The 26,231-nt window shown below is 41.3% G+C and overlaps 1 protein-coding gene across 1 annotated transcript in view; it reads left to right on the top strand.

Annotated features, from left to right (window-relative positions):
* mGluR (metabotropic Glutamate Receptor) overlaps window positions 1-26,231 on the top strand; it is a 555,546-nt gene that overhangs the window by 516,567 nt on the left and 12,748 nt on the right. Inside the window, exons 8-10 of the mRNA XM_070094390.1 lie at window positions 1,320-1,684; window positions 17,613-17,775; window positions 20,876-21,163. Of these exons, the coding sequence (XP_069950491.1) occupies window positions 1,320-1,684; window positions 17,613-17,775; window positions 20,876-21,163 (816 nt within the window). The remainder of the gene's footprint in view (window positions 1-1,319; window positions 1,685-17,612; window positions 17,776-20,875; window positions 21,164-26,231) is intronic.

Here is a 26,231-nt window from a genome sequence, read left to right as displayed (position 1 = left end):
CTTGTCCTGGTCCTGTATCAAGGTCGCCTTGTCCTGGCCCTGTATCAAGGTCACCTTGTCCTGGCCCTTCTCGTTGGTGTTTCTGAATCATCTCTTCTTTTTAGAAAGTCAATAGTCTTCCTCTCACTTGCATCATTCTTCCTTTCTCTCCCTCTACCCATTTCCTTCTACCCTTTCTTCTCTCTCATTTGCTCCATCTTCCTCTCTCGTTCCCCCTCTACTCCCCTCCCTCCTACCCTCTCTCATCTTCCTTCACTCACTCCTGCCCCTCCTTTCCATTAGTTCACCTTGTGCTTAAAGACACTTACCAAACTTTTCTCATCCGTTCTTCACATTTTGTCTCCGTCCGTCTCCTCTTCTGACCAGTGCTGATCCTCTGCCGCCGTCCTCCACCATTACCACTTTAGAGCAACACGTGTTCCAGGGTCATCTTTGTTGTTCCTTTCCTATTCTTCATCATCGCCTGATTCTAATTCTTTTCATTTCTTCGGCTACAAAACATTTATTTGTCCTGTTATTCTCATTCTCATCGTTTCTTCCTGATGCTGGAAGCCATTTGTGTATTGGTTCTCGTCCGTTCTTTTCTTGTCATTTTTCTTTCCTCTTCATTTTACTCCTACTGAAAGAATATTGCTTTCTATTATTTCTGCAGCTGTAAGGGGATTGTCGTAGCGGTTTCTTTGTACTTTCTCTCCAGAGCGACTCTGTCTTTTGTAAGTATTCTTTACTTTTTCCAGGTTAACACTTATTGCTGGAAGTTACATTGTTATAATTCCAATTGCTGGAAGTTCAACTGCTGGAAGTCCAACTTCTCGAGGTCCAATTACTGGAAGTCCAGCTACTGAAGTCCTATTTTCTTCCCTTCTCCAAGTGTTCTTCGGCTAATAAGGTCATAAACCCTGTATGGTACTTTCAGCTGGAAGTCCTCTATTCGGTTCCTCCAGGATGGCGCTAATGAGACTTTATTTTTTCCCTTCCAGAGTGACAGTTGTAGAATTTAGAGTTAATGTTAAGCGCTAAACATTTGTGGATTATTCAGCGTAAGATGTGATGGAGACTTGATCCTCCATCTGTTGAGCGAGAGACGCGCTTCCCATTTATAGTCGCCGACATACATATATTTGACGGCTGTAGAATAATAAGACCATTGTAAGACATTAAAATCTCCTTTCTCTCAAAGAACTTTTCTTAAGCGAAACGTCGTCTCGGTAAAGTTTTGCTCTGATGTAAGTGGCTAATATTAACCATCTATTTAGACTTGTCTTCCACCCACTGACAGATACTGCTGAAAATTCTTCAGTGTTTTTGTTTACTTGCAGGGGGACACTTGTTGCTGGATCTGCACTCCCTGCAAGGACTGGGAGATGATGGTTGGAGAGTTTACATGCCAGGACTGTGGCCCAGGGCGCTGGCCCTACAAGGATAAGATGGGTTGCTACGACCTACCCCACAAGTACATGCAGTGGACGTCCATCTTCGCACTGGTGCCCGTAGCCATCTCGTGCCTGGGCATCGTTCTTACCCTCACAGTCATCGTCATCTTCACCAAACACGATGACACGCCCATCGTCAAGGCGTCCGGCAGGGAGCTCTCCTACATGCTGCTCTGCGGGATACTTATCTGCTACCTCAACACCTTCTTGTTGCTGGCCATGCCCGGCGCCACAATCTGCGCCCTTCAGAGGTAATATTTAAAAAAGGACAAGACAGTTAAAGAGTAAGTTTTTACTGTGACAACTTTTCGCTCTGTGTAAAACTCGACAAGACGTGGGAGTCTGACCTAACATTTTCATCAAGAATTACCACTATGTTTCTCTGTAGTTTAAGGAATAACTAACACACACACACACACACACACAGTGGACACAGGATCTATACATACCTTGAAGAAGAGGTACGATACAGCTTACGGAGCAGGGATTAGGTTAAATTAAATTGCGCTTGTTATAATAAGGTTATGCAAGTTTTCTAAGGTTATTTTGGTACAAAATTATTAATTTTTACATTAATATAAATTAAAAAATATATATCTTTAAACGTATAAGAAAATTTTAGAAAGGACTTAATTTTAAATGAGTTCTTCCTAATTAACTAATTTTACCTATTCAGCAATATATAAATATATAAATATATATATATATATATATATATATATATATATATATATATATATATATATATATATATATATAATTTGTGTGTGAAATACGTAATGATGAATTTAATTGAAACCATCACACCTTCATAGACACGACAGAGATAGCTTTCTTAGCAACAAACTTGAGAGGCGTGACCAAGAGCCAGAGCTCAACGCTCACAATCTCGGGTAATTACAACCAGGTAATTACACGTACCGGAACTTCTAAGCGTTTTCCTCCAATTTTTTTTTTATCAATTCTTTAATCAGAGGAAATGAAGGGCTTCTGATGCCGCTAAAGAGCTCTTGATTCAGGGAATTAGGAACTAGAGCTAACCTTTCTCCAGATATGACCTGATAACCTCCAAGAATTTGATCATTGGTTCGGACATGCAGAAAGGATGGAACGAAATAGAATGACTTCGAGTGTGTATAAATCTGCAGTGGAGGGAAGGCGGGGTAGGGGTCTGCCTCCTAAAGGTTGGAGGGAGGGGGTAAAGAAGGTTTTGAGTGCAAGGGGCTTGGACTTCCAGCAAGCGTGCGTGAGCGTGTTAGAGACCAAATGGAGACAAATGGAATAGTTAGTGGTATGGGTTTTGGTAGGAAAACAGTGAAGTCCCAGTGTAGTAATATTACGAGTTCTAGGGGAACTAGTAATAAGCAGAACTAGGTAGATATTAAAAAGCCAGGGACTTTGGGTGATAAGGACAGTAATAGGTTTAGTAGAAAAACAGAAATGAGCAGGAGGGTAAAGAGAAAGGAGAGTCTTTCAATGTTTATTATGCTATTTGCCGTAGTGCTAGGAATAAGATGGACGAGTTGAGATTAGTTGCTAGTGCAGGTAACATTGATGTATTTGCCTTAACTGAGACGTGGTTTAATTCAAAAAGTCGGGACATGCCTGCGGAATGTCATATTCAGGGTTTTAAATTGTTCCAAGAAGATAGAAGTATCGGGAAGGGGGGTGGGGTGGCATTGTATGTCCGAGATCGCTTGAACTGTTGCATAAAAACGGGTATTAAGTCTGAAGTAACACATACAGAGTCTGTTTGGATAGAATTTTCAGAGGGGCATGAAAAACTGATTTTAGGAGTGATATACCGCCCCCCAAACTTAGATAGGGACCAAGGGAGACTACTATGGGAGGAAATTGTTAAGGCCACAAGGCACGATAATGTAGTAATTCTAGTAATTGATTGGAATTTCTTGACTGGGAATTTAGAATCATACGACTTCTTAGAAGTAGTTCAGGATTGTTTTTTGAAGCAGTTTGTGACAGAACCTACAAGGGGAAATAACCTGCTTGACTTAGTTATGGCAAACAATGAATCCCTTGTTAATAATTTAGAAATTTCAGAGGAACTGGGTGCTAGTGACCACAAATCAATTACATTTAGCATTGAATGGAAGTACGATAGTAGCGATAACTCAGTAACAGTCCCAGATTTTCGCTTAGCAGATTACGATGGGCTTAGAGAACACTTATCTGTTGATTGGGGTAACGAAGTGAGCTATCAATATGACAGTTTTCTGAACACTATACATGCTGCTCAAAGAACGTTTATCCCATATAAAGAAATTAGATCAAATAGAAATGACCCAAAATGGATGAATAATAGGCTCAAATATCTACTAGGGCATAAGAAAGGAATTTATAGGCGTATCAAAAGAGGTGAGGGTCATCTTATGAATCAGTATATTGACATTAAGAGGGACATTAAAAAGGGGATAAGAAAAGCTAAAAGGGACTATGAAATTAAAGTTGCTAGGGATTCTAAAACTAACCCAAAAAGTTTTTTCCAGGTCTATAGAACAAAAGTTAGAGATAAGATAGGTCCCCTTAAAAATAACTATGGGCATCTTACTGACAAAGAGAATGAAATGTGCTCGATTTTTAATAATTATTTTCTCTCAGTTTTTACACAGGAAGACACTAACAATATTCCAGTAATTAATTTTTATAGTGGGCTAGAAGAGGATAAATTATGTAACATCACAGTCACTAGTGAAATGGTTGTGAAGCAGATAGACAGACTGAAGCAAAATAAGTCGCCGGGTCCTGATGAGGTTTTTTCAAGGGTTCTTAAGGAATGCAAAATGGAACTCTGTGAACCATTAACTAATATTTTTAATTTATCTCTTCAAACAGGTGTAGTGTCTGATATGTGGAAGATGGCTAATGTAATTCCTATTTTTAAAACAGGGGACAAGTCGTTACCGTCAAATTACCGCCCAATAAGCCTGACCTCAATTGTAGGCAAATTACTAGTCAATTATAGCTGAGATTATAAGAAGCCATCTCGATAAGCATAGCTTGATTAATGATACTCAGCATGGATTCACAAGAGGCCGGTCTTGTCTAACTAATTTATTAACTTTCTTCAGTAAAGCTTTTGAGGCTGTTGACCACGATAAAGAATTTGATATTATTTACTTAGATTTTAGTAAGTCTTTTGATAGAGTTCCGCACCATAGACTGTTAAAGAAAGTGGCAGCTCATGGCATTGGGGGAAAAGTGCTCTCGTGGATCGAGTCATGGCTCACTGACAGGAAGCAGAGTGTGTCCATAAATGGGGTTAAATCCGAGTGGGGATCTGTAACAAGTGGCGTTCCACAGGGATCAGTCTTGGGCCCGTTGTTGTTTATAATATATATCAATGATCTTGATGAGGGAATTACTAGTGATATGAGCAAATTCGCCGATGACACAAAGATAGGTAGGATAATTGATTCAAACGTAGATGTTATGGAACTTCAGGAGGATTTAAACAAACTCTGTTCTTGGTCAGAAAAGTGGCAGATGCAGTTCAATGTAGATAAATGCAAGGTTCTGAAGCTTGGGAGTGCCCATAACCCTAGTACTTATAAGTTAAATGATGTAGAACTTAGCCATACAGATTGCGAAAAGGACTTGGGGGTTATGGTGAGCAGCAACCTTAAACCAAGACAGCAATGCCTAAGCGTACGTAATAAGGCAAATAGATTACTGGGATTTATATCAAGAAGTGTAAGCAACAGAAGTCCAGAGGTCATACTGCAGCTTTATACATCATTAGTAAGGCCTCACCTAGTTTATGCAGCTCAGTTCTGGTCTCCATATTACAGAATGGACATAAATTCGTTAGAAAACATTCAGCGTAGGATGACTAAATTAATACATAGCATTAGAAATCTTCCTTATGAAGAAAGATTGAAGACTCTTAAGTTACATTCACTTGTTAGACGAAGAATGAGGGGAGACTTGATCGAAGTGTATAAGTGGAAGATAGGTATTAATAAAGGGGATATTAATAAGGTCTTGAGGATGTCTCTCCAAGAGAGAACCCGCAGTAATGGATTTAAATTAGATAAGTTTAGATTTAGAAAGGACATAGGAAAGTATTGGTTTGGAAATAGGGTAGTTGATGAGTGGAACAGTCTACCTAGTTGGGTTATTGAGGCTGGGACTTTGGGTAGTTTCAAATTTAGGTTGGATAAGTACATGAGTGGGAGGGGTTGGATTTGAGTGGGACTTTCACATCAGAGCTTATTTCTTGGGTGGCATTGAAAATTGGGTTGGGCAAATGTTTTGTTAGTGGGATGAATTGTAAAGGACCTGCCTAGTATGGGCCAACAGGCCTCCTGCAGTGTGCCTCCTTTCTTATGTTCTTATGAAGGGATTCAGAGAAACCAGCAGGCCGGACTCGAGTCCTGGAGATGGGAAGTACAGTGTCTGCACTCTGAAGGAGGGGTGTTAATGTTAGTTTTATAACTGTAGTGTAAGCGCACTTCTGGCAAGACAGCGATGGAGTGAATGATGGTGAAAGTTTTTCTTTTCCGGGCCACCCTGCCTTGGTGGGAGAAGGCCGATATGTTAATTTTAAAAATTAAATATATAATCTTAAACATCTCTCGCCAAATAATTTCCATCTATGGATAACTCGTCACCAAATTCCAGGAAATATCTCGCCAAATCCTCTTCAATATTTTGAAAATCTCTTCTCATCCCCATAAAAAAATCTTCGTCAAAGCGAATTCGGTGACCTATTGACTGCATCCAATTTCACAAGGAAAATATTGACTCGGTGGGAAGTCCCCCAAAAGCAGATGACACTCGCAATGTGCTTAAGATGAGGTGAGGATTACATCACAGCAGCATCCGAATTTATCTCGTGTGCTCACTAGCACACCGTAATGATGTTCTCTTACTGGTGATGCTTGGTGGAGACAGTGCTGTTCTCCATCAGTAATGCATGAAGATAGTGTTGTTCTCCATCAGTAATGCTTGGAGATAATGTTCTCCACTGATGCTTGGTTGAGATGTTCTCCATCACTGGTGATGCTGGGTGATGGTCTCAACCACTGGTCAGTGTAAATAATTGCATGGTAAGAGACTGGGCCAGGAGCTGCAACTCAACTATTCTTTCAGTCTCTATCTTATTTCCAGTAATCATAGAACGAAATCCCCCAAAATATTCTTCACATAGACTATACAAATAACTTACAAACGATATAATGCTGTAGAAGGTGTGTGACTTCTGGCATACACAGAACTAATGATGTAGTTGATGTTATTCAAACTTTGTTCATTGATCAATGAAATAGATAGGTTGCAAACCTTCATCTTTAGATGTTAATCAATCTATAGATAAAAAGGCACTGTCTCGTGCCTGGAACAATACACAAATAACCCACATATAAGGGAAACAAATTTATAACGACGTTTCGGTCCAGCTATTAACACACTGACTAGTTAATGGCCCAAATCGGACCGAAATGTTGTCATGAGTATCTTTCCACTGTCATAAGTACAATAATGTTCCACAATCACGTAAATAAATACTCGTATCTATAATTACTAAAGCATGTGAGTGTGCAACTCCAGACTTACTAAACACACATCCAAACTACAAACAAACGCAAGTGGAAACGGGAGCTTAATCACTGGGAACAGGAACAATTCGTTAACGTTTTAAACAGATCTTTTCCTTCATAGTCTAGTCAAATCTATCCTCATGAAAAGACTAATGACCTCATTAATAACTGGGTCACAACATCCAGGGAATCTCCCATTTCCCATTAGAACAACTCTAACAAGTGCTTCTAAAAGAAGACTGAAATTGATTTCATGAGCCAAAATATTATTAAGAGTTTTCGCCCCTTTTTTGAGTTAGGTGAATATTGCATTAAAGGTGGATCAGGAGCCTCTGGTTAAGATGGTATAATTTTGGGCATCATCAGAACTTTAAGGCGTCTCTGATAGCTCTTAGTACTGCAAAATCTTAGTGAATGTGTCCTTACATTATAATTCTTGGTATAATAGACCTATATTTCCTGATCCTTAGGTGATATATTTTGGTCAGTTTCGCTGACTAGTTGATTTTTGGAATTATTTGAAAGAATAATTCTCTTAGAGAATCTGATACCAATTCACACCTCATGTCTATTGTTGTATGATTGAAAAAAAGCGTGCAGAGTTACATTATCATTTTTATTACTCAATATATCTTGCTATCTTTGCTTTCCTTGAGTTAAAACCATTTGATCACGAAAATAGAACTGTTATCTTACATGAACAAATTATTTTATCAGTGTTAGCCTATTCTGATGAATGTTACTTATCCAATAGAGAACCTTCTATATTATGTTTGGTAGCAGAGCAGGAGATGCACAAATTAACATTAAGATCGACAACACTCTAATTACCAGACCTCTTCAAGGGGGGCTCCTTGGCGTGGTGAAGAGGCTCTTGGTCTGAGGAATTAGCCCTGTCGGTCTTCTTCCTCAGACCGAACCTAATTACCCCCCATTCTCCCCTCCCCTATCCCATCCTCCCCATCCTCCCCTTTTTCCATTCCTCCTCCTCCTCCTCACCCCTCCCTTTTGCCCTTCCTCTTTTTAGCCTTCGTGATTTCTCCCACAGGCGCGCTAGTTCCTAGGTAGGGGAAAGGACACCGGGGTCGATCCCATTCCGTTGAGGTTTCTTGGCGGTGGCGTAGTTTGCCGTGGAATCTGGATTGCCTAGGGATGTCCCGATCCCTCTCCGGTATCCCGGAGTAGCTTTGGGTGTCTTTTGGGCGACGGGTGTATCTCTGGAAGCCACCTTTCGGATTCCGGGGGTGGTGGCTGAAGGAGGTATGCTTTGTGGCGGATATCCGGCCGCCCTCTCTTTTGTCCACCGAGGTAGCTCGGCAGATGTGAGGTTGCTATCCCGGATTGCTGGTTTACTGGCATGAAGGGTAGGGTATGGCACGGGTTCCATGCTGCATCTGCGCTACTAGCGGTGTCGAGTCCTCTTGGGCGCGGAGGGAGATTTCCGGCCCTTTCATTCCTCCTGGGAACTATTCCTCCCCGCTCCCCCCTTTTTTTATTCTTTTTTTTGTTTTTATTTTCTTTTCTTCTTTCTTTTTTTTTCTTAAAAACAAAAAGCAAAGGAGTAACCTAACCATGGCAGCCCTAGTCCATGAAACCACTACCCCCGGGCCCCTTCTTGATACCGCACCCCATTCTGACCCTGCCTTGTGTTTAGACCACTCTTCGGACACTCCTGATGCCCCTGTACCTCTTGCTGGTGCTGTTTCCTCACCCGCTTCAGGTACCGGGGCTTCGACTGACTCCTTCGATTTGTCTGAACTCCGCTCTCCTTTGACTATGCTTCCGGCTTCTCCCTCTACGGTACGGCAATTTTCGAATCGCCCACCCATTTCATGCCGGACCAATTCCGGTCCTACTCCTAAACGCCAACGTCAATCTCCTGATGATGCTCCGTCGTTACCTTCCCATTCTACTCGGAAACGACCGACACGTCAAGCACTCCCTCTCCACGCTCAGTTTCGGACCACACAATGGACTAAATTCTTTACTTTAAGACCAACTTCTTCTTCTGCCTACCTTTCTGACCATAGTATTGCCAAAGCGCTCCTGCGTCATGTTGGCAGAGATATTTCATTTCACGCTCTCAAGAGCGGTACGCGCATCGTCACTGTCCAGAATGCTACCCAAGCTCATGATCTTTCTCTCCTTTCGAATATCGATACTACTCCTATCACTATTGAAAAACATCTTTCTCTCAATTCTTGTAGTGGTACTGTCATTCTGCCCCATACGATAGTCCAACAGAATTTCCAGTCATGTGGCAATGACATTTTTGAACAGCTGGAACTCCAGGATCTCCCAATCCTCAAAGTAGACACTTATGTCCTTCCTGCCCGGGGGCGGAGACGTTACCCTTGCAATGTGGCTCGTTTAACTTTTGACAGCCGAGAACTCCCGTCCTCTGTATATGTCGCGGGACATCGGTTACAAGTTCGAAAGGTGATACCTACACCGCAACAATGTAGAAATTGCTGGCGTTTTGGTCACCCAGCGAAATATTGCAGATCTATGGCCGAATGCCCAGTCTGTGGTGCCGACAACCATTCTAATACATCTTGCAGTCAACCTCCATCTTGCCTTAATTGTAATGAAGCTCACCCTTCGTACTCCCGCCGTTGCCAGGTCTACTTAAATGAACGTGAAATCCGTTGCCTCAAAGAGGCAGAAGGTCTCCCTTATGCTATGGCAGTTACTCATCTCCGCCTCCAAGGGAGACTACCCCGTGTTTCTTATTCTCGTGTTTCCAAACGTCCCCCCACTTCTGGGGTCCCATCTTCTGCAGCCTCCTCTGTTGTTACCCCTCCCATAGCCACTACGGCATCTAATCCTTTTGCTGTCCTTGGCTCTGACGTCCCGACTACAACTCAGTCTGTTCTCACATCTTCGCGTCCTTCCTCACAAGCCCCAGTATCGACAAGACCTCGTACGACACCTAATACCAATCGCCCCTCTACTCAGAAGTCCAAAAAATCCACATTGCTCAAATCTTCTTTGCCCCTTCCTTCCCTTCTTCCGCCTCCACACTTTACCTTTCCAGTCTCTGTACCTAGTTCTTCCCCTCTCTCTGGCTCTATTACAAGTGTGGAGATTCACCCTCCTCCTCGTACTATGCCTTCCACCCCCGTCCCCTCCCAAGTTTCTCCCTCTTCTGTCACCTCCCAGGTTTCTGCCTCTTCTGTCCCCCCCCACACTTCATCTCCAGTCCCTTACACTTTTCCCTCCCCCTCTACTTTGGTACAGTCCATTACTGTCCCAATCTTTACTCACCCTCCTCCTCCTATCTCCAATATGGTCTCCCATACATCTTTGAATTCAGAAACACTTGAAGCCATTTCAGAATATATTGCAGAGACTAAACCTTCAATGGACACTGATTCACTTCCTGTTCCTTCTCTTCCCTCTCCTCCATCTTCACAACCCCATTCTTCGCAACGCTCCGTTCCTTCGCTACTTGAACATCTTCCAATGCCACCACACGTTGACTTTTCTAACCCCTCTAGTCCGTAGGTGCCTTTACCTACAGATTCCTGATATTTTCTTCATCGCCAATCATGGCCTATTTACAGTGGAATATCCGCGGCCTCAGGGGTAATCGGGGTGAGCTTCAGATGTTGCTTTCCAGGTTTTCCCCTGTTGGTGCTTGCTTACAAGAACCAAAATTAAACTCGGCTGTTTTCCAACCTATCTCAGGCTATAATTTATTGTATTCTTCGGATCCTTTCTCAGATGGGACCTTTAATGAAAGTGCCCTTCTTCTACGCAATGATATTCCGTACTGTCAACTATTTGTCCATACATCGCTGCATTACACTGCAGCCCGTATCCACTTGAATAAGTGGTTTACAATATGTTCTTTATATCTCTCTCCTTCTCGAGCATTTTCTATCCCAGACTTTGCCTTTCTTGTTTCATCCTTACCACCACCACTTCTGTTACTTGGTGATTTTAATGCCCACCATTTCCTCTGGGGGGGGTCTCATTGTGACTCACGTGGCATTCAGTTGGAGGCTTTTCTTGCCTCTCACCCCCTCCATGTTTTAAATACGGGTACTCCCACCCATTTTGATCCTCGTACTCATACTCTCTCTTGCATCGATCTATCAGTCTGCTCTTCCTCCACTGCACTAGACTTCACCTGGTCTGTTCTACCAGACTTACATGACAGCGATCATTTTCCGATCATTCTTACTTCTCCTTCCTATTCACCACCTTTCCGTAGCCCTCGCTGGCAGTTTGATCGGGCAAATTGGGATCTTTACTCACACCTCACTGCTTTTAGTGAGGTTCCTTCTTCATCCTCCATTGATGAGCTCCTACACATCTTCTCGACGTCAGTTTATACCGCAGCTTCTCATTCTATACCCCAAACCTCAGGCAGGCATTCTCAGAAGTGCGTGCCTTGGTGGTCTCCCGCTTGTGCTCGTGCAGTACGTTTGAAGCGTGCTGCATGGGGCAGGTACCGGTACAATAGAACCGCTGAGAGACTTCTTGATTTTAAGCAGAAGCGTGCGATCGCTCGCCGTGTCATCCGTGAAGCTAAACGCACTTGTTGGCGAGACTATGTTTCCACCATCACCTCTGCTTCTTCTATGAGTGCAGTCTGGAAAAAAGTGAGGAAATTGAGTGGTAAATACTCTCCTGACCCAGCTCCTGTTCTACGGGTCGCTGGTGTTGATGTAGCAAACCCTCTCGACGTTGCCATTGAACTTGGCACACATCTGGTCCGTATTTCCCGAGGGCTCCATCTATGCCCCTCGTTTCTTTCCTCAAAGTCTGCCAGAGAGTTAGTGCCCTTGGACTTTTCTTCTCTCAGAGAAGAACAGTATAATGTGCCTTTTACACTTCAAGAACTGGAGGCAACGCTCTCAGCTTGCCGATCATCGGCAGCTGGGCCTGACGACATTCATATTCGTATGTTACAACATTTACATCGGTCAGCCCTTGTAGTCCTCTTACACCTCTTCAATCTTATTTGGGCACAAGGAGTTCTTCCCCAGCTGTGGAAATCTGCCATTGTTCTTCCTTTCCGCAAACCGGGTACTACTGGACATGATGCCTCCCACTATCGCCCCATCGCTCTTACTAGTGCAGTTTGCAAAGTGATGGAACGTCTCGTAAATCGACGTTTAATGTGGTATTTAGAGACACACAACAGTCTCTCCGCTAGTCAATATGGCTTTCGTAAGGGTCGTTCTACCATAGACCCCTTACTTCGCTTGGATACGTATGTTCGTAATGCCTTTGCGAATAATCACTCAGTTATTGCCATATTTTTTGACCTTGAGAAGGCATATGACACAACTTGGAGGTATAATATTTTGGCCCAGGCCCATTCCTTAGGCCTCCGAGGCAATCTACCATCCTTCCTTAAGAACTTTTTAACTGACAGACATTTCCGTGTTCGAGTCAATAATGTTCTTTCCCCGGACTTCGTCCAAGCTGAAGGTGTCCCTCAGGGATGTGTTCTAAGCACAACACTTTTTCTCCTTGCTATAAATGATTTGGCCTCTGTTCTTCCACCCAATGTTTGGTCATCACTCTATGTTGATGACTTCGCTATTGCTTGTGCAGGCGCTGACTGTCATCTTATTGCAGTTTCTCTCCAGCATGCGGTCGACCGTGTTTCCACTTGGGCCACCACGCATGGGTTTAAATTTTCAAGTACCAAAACTCACCAAATTACTTTCACTAGACGCTCTGTTATCTCCGATCATCCTTTGTACCTCTATGGCTCCCGTATCCCCGAACGTGATACAGTCAGGTTTCTAGGCCTTCTCTTTGACCGTCGGTTATCCTGGAAACCTCACATAACCTCTCTGAAGGCAATTTGTCACAGCCGGCTAAACCTTCTTAAAACCCTTGCTCATCTTTCCTGGGGAGCTGATCGTCGAACTCTGCTTCGCCTACATTCAGCCCTCGTTTTATCGAAACTCGATTATGGTGACCAGATTTATTCCGCGGCCTCTCCTGCTACTCTCTCTAGCCTTAACTCTATCCATCACCAAGGTTTACGTTTGTGCCTTGGTGCTTTTCGCTCTTCCCCTGTTGAGAGCCTCTATGCAGAAGCGAATGTTCCATCCTTGTCTGATCGCCGTGATGCCCATTGCCTTCGCTACTATGTACGCTCTCACGATCTACACAATCCTTCCATTTATAGAATCGTCACCGATATTAGTAGACATTCTTTATTCGTTCGCCGCCCCTGTTTGCTCCGTCCCTTTTCTCTTCGCCTACATTCACTCTTGTCTTCCCTTCAGTTACCACCTTTATATGTTCATGTAGCATCTCACTTTTCCCTACCCCCCTGGGAAGTTCCAGCTGTTCGGGTCTGTTCTTTCTCACTCCCTTGCTCGAAAGCTCAACTGCCTACGGTGGCTTCCCGCTCTCTTTTTCTTGATCACTTCCATTCCCATTCTCATGCCACTGCTGTGTACACAGATGGCTCTAAGTCTTCTGACGGCGTAGGATTCGCAGCAGTGTTTCCGGACAGCGTCGTACAAGGGCATTTACTATCTTCAGCTAGTATTTTTACTGCTGAATTATATGCCATCCTTACAGCACTTATCCGTATTGCATCTATGCCTGTGTCATCATTTGTGGTTGTCTCAGACTCCCTTAGTGCTTTACAGGCTATACAAAAATTTGATACACCTCACCCCTTAGTCCTCCGTATCCAACTTTGGCTACGCCGCATCTTTACTAAGCATAAAGATATTGTTTTTTGTTGGGTCCCTGGTCATGTTGACGTACAGGGCAATGAACAGGCAGACACTGCTGCGCGGTCAGCAGTACATGACCTACCAGTTTCTTATAGAGGTATTCCATGTACGGACTATTTTGCTGTAATATCTTCCCACCTTCACACCCGTTGGCAACAACGTTGGTCTACTATGCTCGGCAACAAACTTCAGTCTATTAAACCGAGTATAGGTTACTGGCCGTCTTCTTATCACCAGTGTCGAGGTTGGGAGACTACTCTCTCCCGTCTTCGCATTGGCCATACTCGTCTTACTCATGGATATCTCATGGAGAGGCGTCTTGCTCCTCTCTGTGAGAATTGCCAAGCTCCATTATCAGTCAGCCACATTCTGTTGGACTGCCCACTTTATCAACGAGCACGCAGAATTTACCTCTGTCGTCGTCTTCGCCCCGCTGCTCTCTCTTTACCTTCCCTTCTCGCTGATGGACCCACCTTTCATCCGGACTCTCTCATTGACTTTTTGACAACGACTGACTTACTTCACAAATTCTGATACTTTCAGCCCTTTCTACTTGTATCTCTTGCTACCCTCTACCCCCGTACTATCCCCTGCCCCGCTGTTTTCTGTAACCTGCTGATCATCCCCCCTCCCTTCTGCCATCCAATTCCCTTGCTTCCTTCCCTACCCTGCAGCGCTGTATAGCCCTTGTGGCTTAGCGCTTCTTTTTGATTATAATAATAATAATCTAATTACCAGACATAATGAGGGCAAATTCCTAGGCCCATACCTTGACAACAACCTGAATTTCAGCACCCATATCCAACACATAACCAAAAAAGTATCTAAAACGGTTGGGATCCTCTCCAAGATACGATACTACGTGCCGCAAAATGCCCTTCTCACACTATACCACTCACTTATTTATCCATACCTCACCTATGCTATTTGTGCTTGGGGATCAACTGCAGCAACACACCTAAAGCCAATAACAACCCAACAAAAAGCTGCAGTAAGAATAATCACTAAATCCCATCCCTGGCAACACCCCCCCCCCACTCTTCATAGATCTAAACTTACTCCCTGTTCAGTACATCCACACTTACTACTGTGCAATCTACATCTACAGGACCTTAAACTCCAATATCAACCTTGACCTAAAACGCTTTCTTGATAGTTGACAGAACCCACAGGCATAACACCAGACACAAACATCTCTACGACATTCCCCGTGTCCGACTAAACCTTTACAAAAATTCAATGTATGTCAAAGGCCCTAAAATCTGGAACACCCTACCTGAGAACTCTAGAACTGCAGACACATTAATCACCTTCAAAACTACCATTAGAAAACATCTTATCTCCCTGATACACCCCATCAACTAACTACACGAATACCACCTGGTGGTTCACACTTACACTCACTCACCCATTTGACCATAAACAGAAATATTAATCTCAATCTTAAAATAATGAATCCTATGATACTCCAATACTGAAACTATGTACTGTGCCAAAACAAAAGCATTCACATTGCTAAACTCACAAACTGTATTTAGTCACTTAGCCATAATACCAACTTACCTCATAATTTGTAATATTTTAAAATAAATTAAACCAAGTCTGCCCGAAATGCCTAGCCATGCTAGGCGTTCTAGTGGTACACTCTGTAATCATTATTTAACTACATGTAAACCACACAATAACCAAATTCTGTAAATTCAACATTGTAATCCTTATAGAGAATAAACTTTGAATTTGAATTCTGTCAGCCAAGGTTTTAGAAGTAAATGTCCCTAGGCACACCACGGAGTTGTTCCTACGTCTCTTATTTATTGTATTATCAGCGTACTTGTAAATGCTCCGCCCACCTCACCCAAACATACAGCTAAAAGCTACGCTGATGATATCATGATCAGTTCAACAGAGCATAATGTAGCACTATTCTCATTACGGTTCAAATATGTAAACGACTAGGACTCCTTACATCAGCATCTAATGCTAAGATTTTAACAAGTAAACTACATGCTCTATTTATATATCTATGAAAAGTTAACTAGTCAGCTACCATCAATGATCGATATCTGGGTACAGATACACCCTTCAGGAAATCCACTATGCTACGACTAAATAAATTCAGACAGGCTAAATCTCGAGTTCAACCCCAAATATGGTGCTACTGTAAGTAGAGAATAATGTTCATAGCCTATATCAGATCCTCAAATGACTACGCTACACCTATGTGAATATTAGCTAATTTACAATTTCTTCGACCTTTGGAGCGAAAGTGCAACGAAACTCTCCGAATTATTCTTCGTTGCTCTGAAACTACGAAGGCGCTTAATATGATGAACAAGCTCGATATTCTTAGTGTTAGTTAGATAAATTGAACATAACGCTCTTCTTGATATTAGAATGTTGAGAAAAGAACCAGACTCTGCAACGATGAATCTTGCTAAATGTCTAAAAATATTCTGTACACAGATCCAAGGGTATAAATAAAACAAGTAACTACGTATATTAAACTTCATAACCTTCATGAACTGTCATTATAGAAACAAGAGCATTTCACCCCTCCACGGAAGCTGCATTTACTTCATGCTAGGCTACTTAGACTCTTCCAAGAAGCTTATCACAGGTAATCCCTTTCTTAAATAACTTACAAAGGCAACTTCTCAAGAAGAGATTTCTCGCTTAAGTGATAGTACGAAAATATCACAATTACTTAAGCTGATGGATATAAACAAGATTCTACTGGCAAGCTTCATCTCTTCAACTATGTTGAGTTAGGCGTTAGAATTAACAACTGGTCTTGTACGTTACAAACTGAAATGTTTGCCATCCTAAAGACACTAGAGCAGACTTATGGAAATGAACTTTATTTCTTGATCATTGTTGATTCCCTCATCACTGAAAGCACTTCACTCGCATTATGACTTACAACATGCTAACTGGGGAAGCAAAATACAGATTGTAAGAAAAATAAGAGACCATTATTTATTATACGATTTTAGGAGATTCCATCTTACAATGAAATATTCGTTCATTTTTTTCAACACGTCAATCTTCTCTCACGGAGGTAGGGTGACCCAAAAAAGAAGAAACTTTCGCCATCACTCACACGATCACTGTCTTGCCAGAAGCGTGTTAACATCGCAGCTCAGATGCGCCTCCATACTGCAATATCTCCATCCCTCCTTCAGTGTGCAGGCACTGTAATTCCCAACTCCAGGACTCAAGTCTGGATGGCCGGTTTCCTCTAAATTCCTCCATAAATGTAACCTTGCTGACACTCCAACAGCACGTCAAGTCATAAAAATCACTTGCCTCCACCCACTCTTAAACTATTGTCAAGTCACAGCTGTGAGTTAGCAGTGACCTGGTAATGGGCTAGGACCCAGTAAATAAGTGCAAATTTTTGGTGAACTGTTGTGGCCACAGTGTTAGTTGTATTCTTCATTCCCTCTGTCTTGACTCTCTCTGTCACACACTCACACACACACTCACACACACACACACACACACACACACACACACACACACACACACACACACATACACACATACACACATACACACACACACATTCCCTCACGGAATAAATTTTGCGCATTGGGGTACCTTACAGGCAAAAAAATAACAAGTCTCAGCGTCACACCGCAAAAATATGCTAGATATTTCGGCCCACTAATATCTCACACCTATACGTCAGACTAGGTATTAACCCGCACCAAAATTCATTGATTCAGTATTAATTTACGGTTGATTCAAGCAAGATAGAATCTTTGTTTTCACGTCTATGAAACAGTTTGTGAAATTCAACAACAGACTCACCACCACTCTCACCAACACCGCCTTCACTCTGAATAACTTTGTCTAGAACACTTTCATCAGCACTCTCACCAACACTGTCTCCACCACAGGTTCGGAGTTGGGTTCGGCTTCTCCATGATCTACGGAGCGCTGCTGACTAAGACTAACAGAATCTCTCGCATCTTCGACTCAGCGTCCAGGTCAGCACGCAGACCTGGCTTCATCAGTCCGAAGAGTCAAGTCATCATCACCTGCTCCCTCGTCTCCGTCCAGGTAGGAGGGAGAAACCTCATTGGGATGGGAGAAGGAGAGAAAGGAAGTGGATAAAGGGACGGGGAAAGATGGAGATACGAATGGGAGGTGAGGTGAAGGCGGATTGAGAGAGAATGGTGGTAATTAAGGGGAGAGAGTCTGAGTTAAGTCAGTAGCGAACCTACATTTTTGGGGCCCTGAAACTTTAACTGTTATGGGGTCACCTTCGTAACCAGCAACAGCTAGGCCTACAACAGTTAGGCCTACATGATACTTTCATAATCTTTTAATTTTTATTTCAACTATTATTTTGTATTGAATTACACTATATTATTTTTATTTTTTAAAAATTCCTCTCATACAGTAGACCCAAAGTTTTTAAGCAATGTGGAATAAAGTGGCTTTAAGTTTCATTAGTTTCATAGTAGATCCGCCCTGGTAGTGTGTTTGTGGGTGTAAAAGGAGTGTGAGGGAGACTAAAGCTTGCAACGTATAATATGAATACATGTGTGTACAGAGTGGACAAGGACAAGCGACTTTACTGTTGGGGAAGCGAATTAATAGTGTCTAGATGCAATGTAAACACTGGCAGGCTCTTAAGAAACATGTCTGAAATGTTAAGCTGGTGAAAGGGTGAATACACACACACACAAAACACAAAAAAATAAATCATCCTTCCCCATAGTTTCAAACATCCTTGAATCTCAAAATTTATTTCAGTCTCCGCTAATATATTCTCTGGAAAACATTCGCTTCTCAAGACAGATTTATTTTGCTCGCTGTAATGGAATATGTTTTTCTTCCTGCTTGCAATAATCTGTTTTCTCACGCAAGTTAGGAGCCTATGATTTATTTGCCTATTATTGTATGTATGTATATTCTATGTATATTATTTTGTGTGTATTATTGTATGTATGTGTGTGCATTCGCTGTGTTCACCAGATTTTGTCTGCTGGTGTTGGACGCGAGTTCTTGGGCTTTAAATTTGTAAATAGATAAACTTGGGTGCCTTATTTCCTGTCTATTTGGGCTATAATATATCAAATTTTCCTATCTACTTTCCAGCTCATGTACTGAGTAGACTTCCACTGCTTCTGGTAATAATAGTGATAATGATGAGAGTTATAATAGGTTGGGTTAGGTAAGTAAAAGGACACAAGTGCAACTAATGTGACATTTTGTGGTAACGTTTCGGTCTCCAGGAGCTTTGTCAAGCTGTTACAAACAATACGTGGACACAGAGACGTATATATAATAGTTGTAGGTAGTACAGGTACGATTATATTATGTTTTTCACCTCCGCCCCTATATATACCTCTCTTGTAACTGCTTGATAAAGCTCCTGGAGAGCGAAACGTTGCCACAATAAAATGTCACATTAGTTGCACTTGTCCTTTTACCCAACATATTGTAGGTGCTTCTACCAAGGTTAGGTTTGTCAGGGAACAGCAGATGTTTCCTTCGTAGTTCTGGTACTAGTCTTGAAGCGGACCTCTGACTACCTCTACCCTCCTAGTTCTAGTACCAACTTAGTAGGCAGTCTATGACTACCTCAACCCCTCGTAGTTCTTGCACCAGCCTAGCAGCAGACTCACGAAAAGCTCAACTTTGAAAGCTCGAAATGAAAATTCCACAGTGGCTCTAGGTACGCCAGTACTGGTCTTGTGTTGGCGATATACAATGATCTGAATGTCTTTAAGTTCATATTTCTGAAGGATATTCCTCTTAAAATTTTGTATATTGTAATTGTGTATCTCCTAGTCTTCATCTCTTTATGGTCGCCAGGTTCAGTTCTTTTCAATTTCTCTCCACATTGCATTCCTCTTAATTTCTTGACCAGACCAGTCTGCTTGCAAACCTTAGTATCTCCTCGAGCTTCTGCACGTGCTTGACCACGTTAGGGGCCAGTTGCGGCCAGACACACGTTCATGAACGCTGTTCTTAGGTATATCAGCTTTCGTATGTCACGTTATACGATTTAGGTATAAATCCGACGATATTCTCAAGTGTTATATGCTCCCTCCGGGTCATTTTCCTTCAGTGATATTTGTTGCTTCTTTCCATCCCTGATGTATTGTGTCCTATGCACACAAACCTGCATCAATCCGCATCGTCTTGTATTTGCTTAGACTGAACTTCAGCAGCCATTGTTTGGACTTGTTCTGCAACTTACCCGGGTCATCTTGAAACGTATCTTTGTCCTTCCTTGTTGTTATCCTTGTCATTCTCTTTACTTTGACAGAAAACCAAACACGTAATACACCCTACTGGTCAGTCTTTGACATGGAAACAGAAGAGGCGCGAATACTGATCCTTTCTGGATCCCGCTTGTTACTCTCCTATTCTCACCTCTCCTTTCTTACTGTCATTACTCGCTGTTCTCATCCAGATGCTCTTTCATCCACCTCTACTTGTAATTTTTTTTTAACTTTTGTGTGTGTGTGTGTACTCAGTTGTGTTTACGAGGGTAGAGTTTCAGCTCCCTGCCCGACCTCTGAACCTATATTCCATTACCACAATTAGTTCATAGCTTCTGAGGCTCTATCATATCTTTATATGTATAGGTTCAAATATATATTTATATTACGACTTTCCTATTTAGTTTTCTAAGTATTCATACACGCTTAAGTACTCGTGTCCACCTATACATGCATACATAGTGAAGTATGTGAAAACATACCGGCAGTTACATCTCCTCTCCCCAACATACACACACCTTGCCTCTTCTTCCTACCTCCCTTCCCAGTGATCATCCTTTCTTCTCCCCTTCCATATTCTCCCAACACTCCTCTTTCCTCTCTACTCTCTGCAACACACCTCTCCTCTCTCTCTCTCTCTCTCTCTCTCTCTCTCTCTCTCTCTCTCTCTCTCTCTCTCTCTCTCTCTCTCCCTCCCTCACATTTCAATCACCTCTCATCCCTCTCTCTCCCTCACTCTCTTAAGCACTCGCCCCTCCCTCCTTCCCAAACTCTCGTCAACACTCGCCCCTTTCTTCCCGCACTATCTCCAATACTCGCCCCTCTCCCACTCAATAAATAAATGTCATTATTTGTTTACACTGTCAGTATCAACTTGTGCAGTCACTAATCCTCCGTGTTCTCTGCCCCTGGCCGTGGCGCAGGTGGTAGCGACGGTAGTGTGGTTGATTATCGAGACACCTGGAGCCAGGTTCGACTACCCTACACGGGACCAGGTGATCCTCAAGTGTAAGATCAAGGACTCGTCGTTCCTGCTCTCCCTTATCTACAACATGGTGCTCATCACCACCTGCACCGTGTACGCTGTTAAGACTCGCAAGATCCCAGAGAACTTTAACGAAAGCAAGTTCATTGGGTTCACTATGTACACGACGTGTATCATCTGGCTCGCCTTCGTTCCCATCTACTTCGGCACGGGGAACTCTTACGAGGTCAGCACAATCTTACAATAATATTTCTTCCTCACCACTTCTTGCCGAATAGGGCAAGCGAAAATTTGTGTATGCAATAATAAAGCAAAAATCATTCTGAACCTAACGATAAAAAATATATTTCATTGTGCTTGTTTATTATTAAATTATTGTAAACTTATCTAAAATATATTTGGTTGGATTAAGCTAAATTAATTGCGCTTATTATAATAAGGTTAGGTAAGTTTTCTTGGGTTCTTTTGATACAAAATTATTAATTTTACATTAACATAAATGAAAAAATACATCTTTAAACGTATACGAGAAATTTTTAGAAAGAACTTAATTTTAAACGAGTTCTTGCTAATTGACCAGTTTTACCTATTCGGCATGAAATAATTATATATATATATATATATATATATATATATATATATATATATATATATATATATATATATATAATATATATATATTTTTATATATTTATATATATATAAATCTGCGGGTATATATACCCTGCATACCTGTGATGAATGGTTTGAAAAACCGACAAGTTGAAGATTGAGACGCTTATGCAGCATATGGGAATCTTTATTCAGGAAACGTTTCGCCACACAGTGGCTTCATCAGTCCAATACAAAGAGGAAGGCGTAAGGAGAGGAGGAGTATGAGGTAATCAGTCCGTCAGCCTGGAGTCGATGTGTTCAGTCCATCATTCTACAAGATTGATGGACTGAACACATCGACTCCAGGCTGAGGGACTGATTACCTCATACTCCTCCTCTCCTTACGCCTTCCTCTTTGTATTGGACTGATGAAGCCACTGTGTGGCGAAACGTTTCCTGAATAAAGATTCCCATATGCTGCATAAGTGTCTCAATCTTCACCCTGCATACCTGTTGAGACTGTGACAATGTAGTTGAGTTGCAGCTCCTGTTTACCACTTTCTCATTTTCTTATTTATGATGCGCTTAAACCGTATTGGTTATTTAGTGTAAGTAGTACCAGTGGTGGAAGCTCGATCATTCGTCTAGTAACAGTAAGAGATTTCTTGCATGTCAGTATTCACCTACCGTAACATTATTATTATTATTATTATTATTTTTATTAGCATCGTGTGCTACATGAGAAAGTAGACAGTAAAGAAGTGCCACACAAGTGCCACACAAGTGCCAGGCGAGTGTATTATGAGAGTGTTTCAAGCTGGCTCTCATTAATTCTTAATTCTGTCTGAAAGTGACAAGAAATTCACATTAATCGTAAATGCTAAACCTTCCTAATATTCAGCGCAATATATATATATATATATATATATATATATATATATATATATATATATATATATATATATATATATATATATATATATATATGTCGTGCCAAATAGGTAAAACTGGTCAGTTACCAAGAACTCTTTTAAAAAAATTTAAATTTTCTTTTATACGTTCAAAGACAAAAAAAAAATTTTCATTTATGTTAATGTAAAAATTAATAATTTTGTACCAAAAGTACCTTAGAAAACTTGCCTAACCTTATTATAACAAGCTCAATTTAATTTATCCTAATCCAACTAAATATATTTTAGATAAGTTTACAATAATTTAATAATAAACCCAATGAAATTTTTTTTTCGTTAATTTCAGAATGATTTTCGGGAAATTATTGCATACACAAATTATCACTTGCCTTATTCGGCAAGAAAAGCGTTGCTATTTAAGCCAATATCGAAGTTTTACCTATTCCACACGACATGTATGTTTATAAGAAGTGTGTACGAGGTTACTAAAAATATAATTCAGAGGGGTAAGGAGGGGTTAATGTGCATTTATAAAGGACCAGAACTGAAAGACGGGAAGTTTGACTTCCGTAACATTTCGTCAGTAAATATTCTTCTGTTTCCTTTAAAGCTACAAATACAAGATTCGTAGCAATCTTTCACTGTGACAAAGTTTCGCTCTGTAGAGCTTCCTCTACACGGAAATGCTCTACATTATCAAATCTTCTGCTATATCATGTCGGAAATGCTCTGCATAACCACTAGCTTATTATAATGTCAATAACATTACCTTTTCCGAAGCAATCTTAAGCCATTCTTTACAGAAATAGTTTTTAATTCATCTTTTATCATCTGCATTCACGATGAGATACTCTGGCATTTTCTTCAAGTTCTTTCTTCACTAATATCGTCAATTCTCTTCCCTTCTTTCCACTTCTGTCTCTCCTTCGTTCTCCATTTATTTACATCTTTATTATTTCGTCTAATGGGTATCTACAACAGTACAACAATATTCAATGTAGTAGCATCGATAATGATGAATCAGATACTTGGACTTCTTCAGTCTGATACAAAGAATGGTTGAAGGTCAGAAGATATTTGAGGTAATCAGTCCCTCAACTTGGAGTCGATTTTGATAAGATTGATGGACTAATCACATCGACTCCAGGCTGAGGGATTGATTACCTCAACTCTTGATCTTCAACCATTCTTCTCTGTATAGGACTGTGGAAGCCACTGGTTGGCGAAGCGTTTCCACAATAGACACACCCAAGTGTTGCACGAGTGTCTAATTCGTCTTTCTGTCGGTTCTCTAAACCAGTTAGGTAAAAGGACACTAAGTGCAACTAATGCGACATTTTGTGGCAACGTTTCGCTCTTCAGGCGTGATAAAGCTCATGGAGAGCGAAACGGTGCCACAATAAAATGTCACATTAGTTTCACTTGTGTTCTTTTGCATATTGTCTGTAATTCTACCAACATTAATATAATCTAAACTAGTTGTCTACAGCACTAATAATATCTGTACAATAAATGTAAATATTTGTGAATATCAAAATGGTATACAATACCGACAGGATGGTAGGTAAGACGCATATATATGTGTGGGCGAAACGTTTCGGAATAAAGTTGCCCAAGTGTTGCCTGTGTCTTACCTACCAAATTTGTATCAGATACCTACTGTGTTCACATTTTTATAAAATATTTGTTTTCAGTATGTGTGTACGATATTTAAATATCGTATATGTATTAATAATTGTACTTATTTGTGTTGTGTTGAATAAACGTGATTTTCCAACACTTCTCTTGATAAAAAAAAAACACAATATCGTGAGTGGAACAATACGCAAATAACCTGCACATACGAGCTTACGACGACGTTTCGGTCAGACTTGGACTATTTACGAAGTCACACTAACAAAAGAGAGTGAGGAAGTCAGTATATATATATATATATATATATATATATATATATATATATATATATATATATATATATATATATATATATATATATATATATATATATATATGGTAGTGCGAGGAGGACAAGGACGGTACCAAGAAAAAGTAGTGGTAATGGTAAGACTGGTAGTAGTAGTGGTAATGCTGGTAGTGGAACCTCCACTACTTCATCATCTCATTTGTTGTTTCCTTTCAAGGTGATTAAAATTCGTTACTATATTATCGCTAGCACTCGGGAGTCTCGTATTCTACTTCACTCACGTCAGATGACCTTCGAGGGGTTATACTAGTTCTAGCTTTCTCTCTCTCTCTCTCTCTCTCTCTCTCTCTCTCTCTCTCTCTCTCTCTCTCTCTCTCTCTCTCTGGTTGTGTTTCTGACGTGTTGGTACAAAAAGTTTTCCATCAACGCCTCCATTATCTTAGTCTTCTAAGTTTCCGGTCATCTGCGAGGATCACAATTCTTTCACCCTGTTTTCTTCCGTGTGTGTGTGTGGGGGGGGGGGGGATATGACTGTCCATTGTTTCAGTGTTGGTGTTAGTCTGGTGTTAGTCATCATGTTAGAATAGTGTTTGTGATGGTGTTGGTGACAGTAATAGACGGGTATTAATCATTCACTCAGTGGCGTCATATCCAAAGAAGCACTAAGGTGTGTGAGTAAAGAGTGGTCTCCCTGTGTCGTCTAGGTGCACCAGGGTGACGTGGTTTACCTTCAGAATATCAAGTAACTATTCACGCGACATATGTTATATCATTAAGGTCTAAATGCTTATTATACTCATATATACGTCCTTATGTAAATTACACGCACAATGCGAGTTATGACAAATGATTATGAAGACATTTTGTCTTACAAGTACAAAACTTTAATAGATAAGGTCCCTAGAGGACGAAATATCGTCAAAATAAAATGTCATGACCCCATTGTGTCTTATTTACATACTGTCGGAAATACCCTACCACGGTACTGCCAGGTCCTGGTTATATCGACTATTGCTGTGACTGAGTTGTTTTATTGGTTGAACAGGTGAGAGGTAAACTACCAGGTGTTATGATTGATCTTAACACACAAGTCTTTACATCCATCACAATCTTACACCACTCAGCATTACATCCTTTGTAATGCTATTGACCGCGTCATTCGTAATGTTGTATTGCGGCACATTTATGTCCTTCGTAATGCTATTTCCAATACATATCTTTCGTAAAGTTATTGATAATGATAGATGAAGAGCAGTGAATTTCGGGGATTGTTGACAGGAGTGAAATCTTCAGTTGCGAGATAGACGTACAAATGGTATAAAAGAAAAAGTTGCTGAAATTGCATAAGGCCGAATTCAAAAACCGTCTAGCAATAGTAAGGACCCTAGAGCAATAGTAACGACCCTAGAGCAATAGTAACGACCCTAGAGCAATAGTAACGACCCTAGAGCAATAGTAACGACCCTTGAGCAATAGTAACGAACCTAGATCAACAATAACTATCCCTCAAGCAACACTAACGACCATTTGTACTCACACTGGTGTCTGTATACACACACACACACTCACACACACACACACACACACTGGTGTCTACACACACACACACACTGGTGTCTACACACACACACACACACACACTGGTGTCTGTACACACACACACACACTGGTCTGTACACACACACACTGGTGTCTGTACACACACACACACACACACACACTGGTCTGTACACACACACACTGGTGTCTGTACACACACACACACACACTGGTGTCTGTACACACACACACACACACTGGTGTCTGTACACACACACACTGGTGTCTGTACACAAACACACACACTGGTGTCTGTACACACACAC

This window comes from Cherax quadricarinatus, chromosome 45 (genome assembly GCF_038502225.1).
Source record: "Cherax quadricarinatus isolate ZL_2023a chromosome 45, ASM3850222v1, whole genome shotgun sequence".
Taxonomy (NCBI): Eukaryota; Metazoa; Arthropoda; class Malacostraca; order Decapoda; family Parastacidae; genus Cherax; species Cherax quadricarinatus.
This window is presented reverse-complemented; position numbering and strand designations above follow the sequence as displayed.